A 13,022-nucleotide genomic window follows, 5' to 3' on the forward strand; every position below is an offset into this window, starting at 1 on the left:
TACAGTGCGCTTTCATTTATCTTCATATCGATACACTTACAGTAACACCCTGTTTACACCGGGAATTTGCAGAGCAAGATACCTTTGTATGTGGCTGCAGTAACAGAGGCCTGTCATCAATCGAGCTACATCATTAAATGCACTGATCTGTTGGAGGTAGTCTTTGTTCTTCACTGCACTGTTTGTATCATTCAGGCTTGACAAATGTGTGACCTCATATATTTATTAGAAAAGCCAGTTTTTTGGAATACACTGAAACCTGCACTGAATCCATGTTAAGTCTTCTTCATCCTTGACTTTGATTGTTGCACTGCTACATTTCTTGGCACGTTACTGCCACTAACTCCAGCATGATACCACTATCCACGTGCACATGGCCACACATGTTTGTATGTATGTATGGGATACCAACGAAATGGGAACCCGTCGGTCAAAACACCACAGGTTAAGTTTAACATAGTTTCCTGTTCAAATGCAAAGCTGTTTCTCTCCAGCAGCATCAAATTAAGTCTGATGATGATGTGAAGGTGTAGCTAAGACGCATTACTAGTTTGAAGAGCAGTGGACAGCAGCTGCTCCATCTACTGTACTGCACCAGTAACCATATCTTTTAAGACAGAGGCAGTCAGATTTGATCTACTATACGACCATTACTACTTTATGCTCCCATAAACCTCAAAGGGAAAATAGAAACAGTCTACTGCTTTCTGTATCTAAGAAAAGAAACATCAAACGAGAAGGATTTTTTACCCAGGGGGCAATGGTTCAGGGCGTTCCCACGTTGTTCTCTTTTCCACATGATCGACAAAATACACCCTGCCGTTTGGATCCACCCTCTGTTCCCACCTAGATAAAACATGGACAATAAAATTCAGGACATCATGTAATGGTGCATGACTCCAGCCATTTCGGTTCTGTATAGATCTAAAACAGCTATAAAGAAATGAGTCATCCTACTGCAAAGCAGCAAATAGCTGGTGAAGGTCACGATGTTGCCACAGTCATGACAATATAATAGCTGACAAAGGAATTACAGCCGGAAACCAAAGAGACCGACCAGAGAAAAAGATAGTGATGATAATGGAGTGTATAAATGTAAAAGTGACAAACTCACAGATGTGATTAATGCTCAGACACATCTGTGTTGTTTTCTACAGCCAAACAAGTAACATGTCACCCTTTCCTATCAATAATAATGTGCTAGCAGTCGCAAAAACATTTATCTACCCTCGCATTTGTCACGTGTGCCTGCTCACGTATCTGCTTTGTGTGTTTTCTTTTTATCTTCTTATGTATTTCAGTGAAGGTTTGATTCACATCAGCAAGTAATCCCACTTCATTGTTGTCCTCACACTCACACATCCCTAATGAGCATACACTTCCATTTACCAGTGTAATCCCTCAGGAATTAGATAATTACCTCATTGCCGTATTTTTATTGAGCTGAAGTAAATGTTTGATAGACTCTACTTTTTGCTCAAAGATAATAAAATTTCTTTATGACTCACTAATCCCCCTCTGAGTGATTAATCACATTTCATTTTTCATTAACTCTCTAATAATGAACAAGTGTTTTCATAGCTTGTCCTCTGTCTTTGCTCCAGTGATAACAAAATGAGAGCTAACCCCAGGGGCAGCGGGCCAGTGTTGACAGCAGGGACCCTGGGAGTGACCACAGGGGTGATGGTTGGCTGTCTGGTCGCTGCTCCAGAGCTCGAGGCCGGTGTGGAGTTCCTGTCTGAGCCTGCTGATGGACTTGTGTCTGGGGTAGATGAGGGTCCTGAGGCCGGTGTTCGTACTGGTGTGTCAGAACCTGACTGACCGTCACTGCCATCGGCTGGTGCAGAGCCGTTGCTGGAGGATGCTGAGGAGAGAATTGGAAATCACTGCGTTAATCACAGATCTTCAGACCAGGATGGGACAGTTACAGATAAATTAAGAAAGATAAAAAGAATTCTGTTTCACTTCATCAAGGCAGAAGGGCTTTGCAGCTTGAGTTGGTAACAGGTAGATTTAATTAAAGACCAATTTTCATCTTCACAGACATGACACTGACACATTTAAGCCTAATTATTTGTGCTATTTCTCAGCCTTTCCTTGTGTCAATATGACTTGTATAAGATTAAACTGAGTGTACAAACAGTGTCATTCAGAGTGAGTCAAGTGTTGGCCCAGGTCCCAAATTAGCCTCAGGGTAAATTTTTGACATTAATTAGATTGTGATACAATAAGTGTTAATGTCAGAGGAGGAGCACTTAATATTTGTGTCTAGAACAGATCGGCATTTCTTCAGTAAATGTCTGACCTGGTGAAGAGGTGGGTCTGCGGGGGGTTGGAGGAGGAGGTCTGGAGGGCCTGGGTGGCCGGAGAGGCTTCACACTCCCTGATGACACCAAGGGAGACCCTGTACTGCTCACTGACCTCCGCCCACTGGGAGACGACTTGTGCTCTACACCATCCACAGCTGGAGAACTGTCTCGACTCTGCCTGTGAGGAGCGAGGGTGGACGGAGGTAAATAAAGCAGGAAGAAAAAAACAATAATAATAATAATGTGAAAGTGGAAATGTGACACAAGTGAAACTCCACTGAGGATGAGGAGTATTGTACCTTATGGCATGATCCCCATTAGGTTGTGATTCCCCATTTGATGTACCTGAAATAAAAACAAACAAGATGAGGAAAGCATAAAATGAGTTCCTTTTCACACATAACACAACCAGTCTAACAAACATGTTCTATCTAATGTGACTATACTAAACCATGTTGATGAAGTTTTGCTTAATTATCCCTCATCTTTGAACTTCAAGGAACTAAGGCTGTGTTCAGACCTGATAATAAGATCCGTCTGGGTTGATCTGATCTCAAGGTGGACAGCTCAAGGTGGAATGCACCCAAGACGCATTGAGGATGCATTTGAGATCTGATCACCCAGACCACATTCTGAGATGGTCTGGGCCACATGTGACCACATTCTTTCAGCAGTGTGAACGTCCTGGGCCACAATGAAGAACTGCCTACTCTACGGACCTCTTCTGCCACAGTTTCATAATGAACTGAAAATATTGTACTATTTCAAAAGGTGGAAAACACCTCTCTCTCTCTTTCTTTCTCTTTCTCTCTTTCTCTCTCTGTACCAGGTCTCAACAGGGCCTAGGATTTCATATGAAAACCATTTAGAAATTTGCTCATTTCCATTTTTTTTCTGGTATTTGTTTAACTAAACAAGTGCATCCATCAATTGTATTTTTTACAGATGTAATGACATAAACCTGAAAAACATTCAAACAGGTCTGCATGCTTTTGATGTAAACTGTCTTCAGCTTGTGACTCACTGTGATGGTCAGCCTTGGCCATGGCAAACATCTCGGGGTCGACGGTCATGCCGTCCAGGCAGATGGACAGATCTCCCACCACATCTGACTGGTCTCTGTCGGCACACAGCTGTAAGGTCTGCACCACCTCAGAGACTGCGTTCAAAGTAAAACAATGAAAATTAAAATATATTACCTGCTATTCATGATGAAGTCATATCACTCATTGACGAGATGCATTGTCCCTTAAAATTTCATCAAAGTCAAACCAGCAATATAAAGAAATGATTGCCATCGGTTGCCTATGAACATCACCACATTAGTACTTCATTTCACTTAACTCATCACTCTTCACTAATTATTTAAATTACAACAAATGATCTCAATAAACGAGAGGAACAAAACAACACTGGAAGATCTGTTGTTCCTGTTCAGGCTGAATGTTTGTTCTTGCGGGAGTAATGAAGGGCTCATTTATAACAAACCCAAAACATCTTCAAATTACAAGTAATTTAAATTACAAAGTTATGGGAATGTGTGTGTACTTTTCCTTCTCTGACGTGGAACATCAAACAGCTCTCGATTTGATTCATACCCAGAGTTCACCATCATTAACACTGCTGGACAGGGTCCATGCATAAATAGTGACCAGGCAGGGGGTTGAATTGAGTCATTATGAGAAACAAACCAAAGATAAACAGCCCAAAAATCTACCAGGGCAAAAGAGGACAACAAAAAAACAGCCGCCTCCTTCCAAAAAGAGGAGCATCTCACTGATTTATTTCATATTCTGAACAAGGCTTATAAACTGCATCTGTAACTGGTTTGAAATCCGTTCAGTATTTTAGGGTTGACTGATTTTTTTTATAGAAACCTAAACAGCCTCAAGGAAAGAGGAAAAGAGAATGGCCAAGGAACACCCAGCGACGGGATCTCCAGGCAGAGATCAGGAGACCCCAGGATACACCTGGCAGGGTTTCCCACACATAGACTTTACTTGGGCAGGCGGCCCAGGTATATTGACAGCCGCCAAAGTATGATTGGCGACGCATAACAGATTTATCTTTGTTTTTAATTTGTTCAAAATGTTTGTTATAACGTTGGCTTGTCTGTGACTGTCACGTAGCCTCGGCTCCTCTCTCTGTTCGGTGAGTGTGGAGCTTTATTACACTGGTCTGCATGTAGCCTGTACGATAAAAGTACTCCCCGGTATAGACGCCCCTGCTGGCTCAGCAGTTGAGATCGTCACTGTGAACGTGAGACCTGCTGAGTGCCTTACAGACAATATGTTCTTCAAATCGTAATGAAATGATAATGTAATAATCATGTAATGAAAGGAGTCCTTATTGGAAGGAAGACAGAAAACAATGTCTCATGTCATCTAGTGAAAATACGCATTCTTGTTTGGCTTGGATCCATTCAGCTGTTATTCAGCTTGCAGGACCCTCTTCCAGTTTCTAGAATATCAATAAAATGCTAAAAGTGGGACTACGGATGCTGCACCAATGCCTATATTTCGACAAGTGCAGCCTTCGTGTTCACAACAAGATCTGGTGACAAAGTTTGTTGATCGCGCTACCTTTTCGCACGAATGATTTTAACTTGACGAGATACATTCTAGCGGGACATGTAAGGCAAAGTGTCTTTTTTTCAGGTGTGATCGGTTTTGACCCCCGACCCCAACCCCCCTCTTCATTTACCACCACAAGTATATCCCAGATCTGTGGGAAACACTGTCACCTGGTAACAGGTAGAAAAGGAAGCTAATGACCCAAAACTCTGGAGGTCCCTTGCTGACAGTCTGTACTCCCTGAGGGAGGGTGTCAGGTAGAAGTAAGTAAGTGAGTCAACTGCTTCAAGCAGTTTGATTAAAATAACTTTTTTTTATATCCACATTTTGCTTCACTGCTGTAACATAGTTGTATCAACCTGTGTCACAACAAATAGGTCTTTGCCAGAAAGTGATGCATTTTACATTGTTGGCAGCTATGACAGTAGTTATAAAAGAAAAACGGCAGTTGTGGCAGTAACAGCCAATACTGCTGAACAGACAAAAGATCCACCATTAGAAAAGAAAAGAAAATACACCCCACACTACACAAAGAACCAAAGCTGTTTAGCCTAGATGTCATTGGAAAAAAAAAAGCCATGTCACCATTTTTGAGACTCCATATACAAAGTAAAAATTATATTGGATAACATAGACTCCCTGACAAAAAATAATGTTTGGATTTGCACTGTAGAGTTTCACATGGAACCCGAGCTCTGAGCCACACCAGCTTCTGATCTACCTGAACTATATGTCAAAGACACAGATTCTAATTTGATCTAAATAACATATATCTATAATAAATATATAATAAATATATATATAATAAATACATATTCTGTTGCCATGGCGCCGCGGATGGCTGCCTCGGTGTTTTGGTGCGCATTTTTTTGCCTTATTTTCTTTATAAATCCAGTTTTCTGCTTTGGTTTCACCAGAGAAGAGCTCATTAATATCAGAGAAACAACTCCAGTGGATTTTTTTCCTACTTTTCTCGACTCATCTGTGGGATTATTGGACATTTTGGTCAGAGGTGCACTGACCGTTGCTCTCGCAGTGAAACGCCGGAGGAGAGGAAAACGTGCCGGTGCGCTTGCGCGTCTCCGCCGGCGCGCACTCCGCACACCTCTCCCAGGTATCTTTCTCTCCAACGTGCGTTCACTGCCCAACAAACTGGATGAACTTCAGCTACTGGTGCAGAAGAACAGAGACTTTTCCTCATCTTCCGTCCTGTGCTTCACGGAGACGTGGCTGTGTGGATCGATTCCGGACTCTGCGCTGGAGCTGGCCGGCTTCCAGCTCTTCAGAGCGGATCGCGACACAGAGCTGTCCGGCAAAACGAAGGGTGGAGGAATCTGCTTTTATGCTAACAGTGGCTGGTGCAGAGACGTGACAGTGAACCTGCAGCACTGTTCTCCTGACCTGGAAACTTTCATCATAAACTGCAGGCCCTTCTACTCCCCCCGTGAGTTCACCTCAATCATCCTGGTCGGTGTTTACATCCCACCACAGGCCAACGTGCAGGAGGCACAGCGGGCGCTCGCCGACCAGATACTGTGTGTGGAGCGGACCAACCCGGACTCCGTAGTTATTGTCCTTGGTGACTTTAACAAAGGTGACCTCAGTCATGAACTGCCCAAATACAGACAGTTTGTTAATTGCCCGACCAGAGAGGGGAACACTCTGGACCACTGTTACACCACAATCAGTGGTGCTTATCACGCCGTCCCCCGGGCTGCACTGGGCCACTCTGACCATGTCATGGTCCACCTGATTCCCACATACAGGCAGAAACTAAAACTGTGTAAACCTGTTGCGAGGACATCAAAGCAGTGGTGCAGTGAAGCCATAGAGGATCTGCAGGCATGTTTGGACTGCACTGACTGGGAGGTGTTCAGGACTGCTTCCAACAGTCTGGATGAGTTCACAGAGGCTGTGACGTCATACATCAGCTTCTGTGAGGACTGCTGTATCCCATCATGCACCAGGGTGAGTTATAACAATGACAAACCCTGGTTCACAGCTAAGCTCAGTCAGCTCAGGAGGCAAAAGGAGGAAGCTTTCAGGAGTGGGGACAGGGACAAGTTTAAAGAGTCCAAGTACAGGTTTAGCAAGGCGGTGAGAGAAGCTAAACGACTGTACTCTGAGAAACTTCAGCTCCAGTTCTCAGCCAATGACTCTGCTTCTGTCTGGAAAGGGCTCAGAAAGATCACAAACTACAAACCTAAACCCCCCCACTCCATTAATGACTTCCGTCTGGCCAACGATCTGAATGAGTTCTACTGCCGCTTTGAAAGACAGTGGGACAAGCCTGACACTAACCTCCACATCAGAGCCACATCAGAACCCCCCTCCTCCCCTACCAAAGGAACGTCTCTCTCTATCCTGGAGAGAGATGTCAACAGGCTTTTTAAGAAGCAGAACCCCCGCAAAGCAGCCGGTCCTGACTCTGTCTCTCCATCATCCCTGAAGCACTGTGCTGATCAGCTGTCTCCAGTGTTCACAGACATCTTCAACACCTCACTGGAGACCTGCCACGTGCCAGCCTGCTTCAAATCCTCCACCATCATCCCTGTCCCCAAAAAACCAAGGCCCACAGGACTAAATGACTATAGACCCATTGCCCTGACCTCTGTGGTCATGAAATCATTTGAGCGCCTTGTCCTGTCCCATCTCAAATCCATCACTGACCCACTCCTGGACCCCCTGCAGTTCGCCTACAGAGCCAACAGGTCTGTAGACGACGCCGTCAACATGGCTCTCCACTTCATCCTCCAGCACCTGGACTCCTCAGGGACCTATGCCAGGATCCTGTTTGTGGACTTCAGCTCTGCCTTCAACACCATCATCCCGGCTCTGCTGCAGGACAAGCTCTCCCAGCTGAGCGTGCCTGACTCCACCTGCAGGTGGATCACCGACTTCCTGTCTGACAGGAGGCAGCACGTGAAGCTAGGAAAGCACGTGTCTGACTCCCAGACCATCAGCACTGGATCCCCACAAGGCTGCGTTCTTTCTCCTCTGCTCTTCTCCCTGTACACCAACACCTGCACCTCCAGCCATCAGTCTGTCAAGCTCCTGAAGTTTGCAGACGACACCACTCTCATTGGACTCATCTCTGATGGCGATGAGTCTGCCTACAGGTGGGAGACTGAGCGTCTGGTGACCTGGTGCAGGCAGAACAACCTAGAGCTAAACGCTCTGAAGACAGTGGAAATGATAGTGGACTTCAGGAAGAGCCCAGCCCCACCCACCCCCATCTCCCTGTGCGACTCCCCCGTGGCTACCGTGGAGCATTTTCGCTTCTTGGGAACCACCATCACACAGGATCTCAAATGGGAGCTAAACATCAGCTCCCTCATCAAAAAAGCTCAGCAGAGGATGTATTTCCTGAGGCAATTGAAGAAGTTCAACCTGCCAAGGACTATGATGGTGAACTTCTACACCTCCATCATTGAGTCCATCCTCACCTCCTCCATCACCATCTGGTACGCTGCTGCCACGGAGAGGGACAATAACAGACTGCAGCGTATCATCCACTCTGCTGAGAAGGTGATTGGCTGCAATCTTCCGTCCCTCCAGGACCTGTGCGCCTCAAGGACTCTGAGGCGTGCAGGGAAGATTGTAGCTGACTCCTCCCACCCTGGACACAAACTCTTTGAGACACTCCCCTCTGGCAGGAGGCTGCGGTCCTTCAGGACCAAAACCTCTCGCCACAAAAATAGCTTCTTCCCATCTGCTATTAGCCTCATCAACAAGGCTAGAGAGCCCCACTGTTGCTGATCAATTGCACCAATCACCAGAAAAAATTCCTTGTATGTGAAAACATACTTGGCAATAAAACTGATTCTGATTCTGATTCTGATTCTGATATCAACAGATCCAAGAGGAATATTTGTGATGACATATATTCATTAAATATGTATCTTGGTCATATTGTCCTCCCACACTACAGACTGCACTTAATCAAATATTTCCAGCAAAGTTAATGAATGAATGTCATCTGAGATGTCTGGGACCAGTGTATGCTTTATATCACATCTTTAAACATGACTCTGAGCATGTATATGTAACTCAATGAATGTACAGCCGTCCTCAAAATTATTCATACCCTTGTTAATTTTGTGATTTTTTATTTTTGCGATGAAACTAATGCATTTTTGTCAAGTTTGTTTATGAATTATATGTGACCAACAAGTGAAAGAACAACAACAATACACAATTCAAGAAACTCTTAAATTCATGGGTATTTTATTGTCGGATTACCAAAAAATGCCATGTTCAAAATTATTCATACCCCTGGCAATATCTCAACAAAAATGTCCCAAATGTGTTCATCTTTGTCCCAAAGTTATTTCATGATGTCTCATTGGAATTAATACCTTTTTTGTTGACCAAATGTTAAACAAGGTTAAAAAAATAGCATCTTTCCAGAAGAGTATAAATAGTGGGAAAGTGTTCAGGTCATTGTTAATCTCTGGTCATCATGGTAAAGAAGAAGGAGCTCAGTGAGGACCTGCGTCAGCGTCTTGTGCAGGCCCACAGTGAAGGAAAGGGTTACAAGGCCATTTCCAAGCAGTATGGTGTCCCTGTCTCAACCGTCCAGAGCATCATCAACAAGCACAAGAGGTTCAACACTGTCAAAAACCTCAGTGGGCGTGGCCGAAAGTGTAAGGTGTCCCCCAAACTTGCCAGGAGAATCTGCCGAGAGGTCAACACCAACCCACGGACCACAACCAAGGCCCTAATTCAAACCCTTGAGCAGACAGGGACAAAGGTGTCACGGTCCACCATTGAGCGAGTTTTGCACAGAGGAGGTCTCCATGGACGTAAACCTCGGAAGACGCCGCTGCTCAGGAAAAAACATCTGGTAGCTCGCCTGGCCTTTTGTAGAGGTCATCTGAAGCAAGATCCCAGCTTTTGGTCAACAATCCTGTGGTCTGATGAGACAAAACTGGAGTTATTTGGCCATATGGATACCCAGTATGTCTGGAGGAAGAAAGGAGAAGCCTATAGACCAAAGAACACTGTGCCCACTGTCAAGTATGGTGGTGGAAGCATAATGCTGTGGGGATGTTTCTCTTCCAGTGGCACAGGCAATCTCGTCAAGGTCCAAGGTATCATGAAAAAGGAGGATTATATCAGGATACTTGATGAAAATGTCAAGGAATCTGCTGAAAAACTCAAGCTTGGCCAAAACTGGATGTACCAGCAAGACAATGATCCTAAACACACCGCCAAGGTAGTCAAGAAATGGTTCAAGGACAATGACATCAGTGTCCTGGAATGGCCAAGTCAAAGTCCTGACCTCAATCCAATTGAGAATTTGTGGCATCACTTGAAGACCAGAGTGATGGCGAGGAAACCAACCAACCTGACCCAGCTTGAGGCATTCGCCAAGGAAGAGTGGGCCAACATCCCACAGGAGACGTGCAAGAAGCTTGTGGACACGTACAAGAATCGTCTGGAAGCAGTCATAAAGAATAAAGGCTATGCCATTGACTATTAAATAAAGACAATGGACTAGGGTATGAATAATTTTGAACATGGCATTTTTTTTGGACTCCGTTAATAAAATACCCCAGAAATGATTTTTTAAAATAATTTTATATTGTTGTCATTCTTTCAATTGTTGGTCACATGAAGCTAAAACACAAATTTGAAAACAAGCATTTATTTCATCACTAAATGAAAAAAATCACAAGAATCAGCAAGGGTATGAATAATTTTGAGGACGACTGTATATAGTATTCTCTTGTTGATAGTGTTTTGTACTTTTTGCTGCTCTTATTTCTGTGCTCTTTACCCCTGTGTTTTGGCTGCTGTAACGCACAAATTTCCCCGTGGTGGGATCAATAAAGTCCTATCTTATCTTATCTTATCTTATCTTATCTTATCTTATGTAAAACACAAACACACACACACACACACACACACACACAAACAAACACACACAGACAAACACACACAGGACATTCTGAGGGGCTTTGCTTGTATTGCTGTGGGGAAAAAACCACAGTAAAAGGCCAGACATGAAACACAATACCTAGAAGAGCTTTGTGTGTCTGTGCATCATATACTCACTTTTCATGTCATTGGACTTGAGCGTGTCACTGATGTCCAGCGTGGCCATGCCTAGCAACACGTCGGACTTCAGGGTCTGGTGGCTCCACACGCGAAACGACAGTTTGCTGAATGGAGTCACGATCCTGATGAAACAAACAGCTCAGTTGACACATGCAACACATTTGCACCTTTGAATGAAAGACAGAGCGATGGCTTTCCTCTGTCCACTGAGGATCTGATTTTCAAAAGAATCTGAATCTGCTATTCCCTGATTAAAAACCTTCATAGCTTCCTCCTGATATATGCATCGAAATTTCTGAGCATGTAGCCTAAATGATATTAACTCACATTTATGACAATAACCAATAAATGCTGTTAATTCGTGCCATTGCTTGCTGTTCGGAGGTTGTAATGAAAAACCTATTTAGCTGGTGAAGAAGTGAAACCACTGTGTCTGCGTGAGCAGCAAAAGTCTTGGTGTTGTTGTGAAAGCAGCTCATAGACAATGAAGTTCATAAGTTAGTCACGGACAACGAGTGTCTGTAACCATCACCATGACAGTTGTTTAGCTCGCTCCCTCATCGCCCCCCGGAAAAGACATTTGTGGACACATGTGCTCAGGTCCGGTTACATCCCATAGTAAACACTTGTTATATAATAACTCTACCCCTATGGGTGCAAGAGAAACTGTAGAAGAACTCTATATTAAGAAGGTCGCAGTGCACAGCAGAAGATCCCTGACAGGCTAAAATTAAGAGGACATCTGATGTGTGAATATGTTGGACTGCAGGAAGTCAAGAGGTGTGAGTGCACTTAATGTCCAGTATGCGTGTGGAAAGAGGATTCCTGTAAACGAACCGGACACGCTCTCTCACCGCTGTGTGGCATTCTATGTACCAGCGCAGGCCATTAAAACCACATGGAGAGAGCATATCTCTTTTTCAACTGTTCACACACCATTACCCTCAACTAGAGACAAAATCCTTCCCAAAACCAAGACCTGGTGACTCAATGAGAACTAACGCTACTGCAGGAAAAAACATCAAGATCATATCTTACACCAGCAATTCTAAACACTTTTAAGGAAGTTTTTTTTTTCCTATGATTAAGAAAAACTCCTCATCCTCCCCCCTTTTTTTTTGAGGAAACTATGATGTGTCATTTTTTTACAATATGCTTCCTCCTCAAAGCCCAAACCCTATTTTCACTAATCACTTGATTCAAACTTTGGGAAATCTGAACAATGGCAGTTGTACTCAGCATGGGAACTGATTGCTATGTGCCATGTTCTTCTGTATGTTTTCTTTATACGCTTCAACAAATTTCAACAAACAGCATTCTAGATGAGCAACTTTAAGCTGCTTCTTCTGGTAAAACTGCAACAACTTTTCTTATCTTCAATAATTCTTGCACTGCATCAATAATGGCTAATAGCCAAAGGACAATAGTTTTAGATGCCTGTACAGTCTTTAATTCAGTAAGTGCTATACCAAGATTTTAGCAAAAGGTCCTGAAGGCTAAGACTTCCTTAAAAGACATATCACCCTCAAAGTGTACATGCATAAAATCTGTGCTAGAGTCTGGTGTGAGTTCATTCTTTTCCTTATCTATAATTTTGGTTTTTATAAATACTCATTGCATTACATTATTACTGATGTATTCTCCTTATTAAGCCTTAATGTCTTTAACGTCTTTGTTCATGTGGGTTATGAAATCATCAGATTTCCACGCAGGCTGAGAAAGTAAAAGTTGGCGTCTTGGTCATAGCTCGGTTATGAAATCCGACCACACCAGAGAGCGTCTCTCCTGCCGGGGCTGCTGACAGCGCTGTCAGCTGGACACTGGAGCTGAGAGAATGAGAGTGGCCAACAGAAACAAGTCGTGCTGCCCAGCCCCGCACAGTCCACGCTCTGCTGCCCTAAGCTAACGTGACCTGTCTCTGCTTCCATCATAGTTCGTTTTGTAATTTGTGATTTGTGATTTCTGTAATTTTGAGATTAGTATATAGTTGGTTTGTAAAGTTTACATCCTGCCACTCTCTTTGTACACTGAGGCAGGTAAAAAAAAAAAAACATAAGCGCTTGGCTGATGCATGGAC

General features: G+C 43.8%; 1 protein-coding gene across 1 annotated transcript in view; it reads right to left on the bottom strand.

The window, feature by feature from the left end:
• The window catches only part of itchb (itchy E3 ubiquitin protein ligase b), a 31,075-nt gene that overhangs the window by 12,375 nt on the left and 5,678 nt on the right, over positions 1–13,022 (bottom strand). Inside the window, exons 4-9 of the mRNA XM_071475478.1 lie at positions 10,943–11,067; positions 3,334–3,468; positions 2,609–2,654; positions 2,306–2,487; positions 1,627–1,864; positions 751–846 (exon numbers count right to left, since the gene is read on the bottom strand). Of these exons, the coding sequence (XP_071331579.1) occupies positions 751–846; positions 1,627–1,864; positions 2,306–2,487; positions 2,609–2,654; positions 3,334–3,468; positions 10,943–11,067 (822 nt within the window). The remainder of the gene's footprint in view (positions 1–750; positions 847–1,626; positions 1,865–2,305; positions 2,488–2,608; positions 2,655–3,333; positions 3,469–10,942; positions 11,068–13,022) is intronic.

The sequence above is a fragment of the Trachinotus anak genome, unplaced genomic scaffold, assembly GCF_046630095.1.
Source record: "Trachinotus anak isolate AG129_WGS33_773 ecotype Australia unplaced genomic scaffold, CSIRO_AGI_Tana_v1 ptg000004l, whole genome shotgun sequence".
NCBI classification, from domain to species: domain Eukaryota; kingdom Metazoa; phylum Chordata; class Actinopteri; order Carangiformes; family Carangidae; genus Trachinotus; species Trachinotus anak.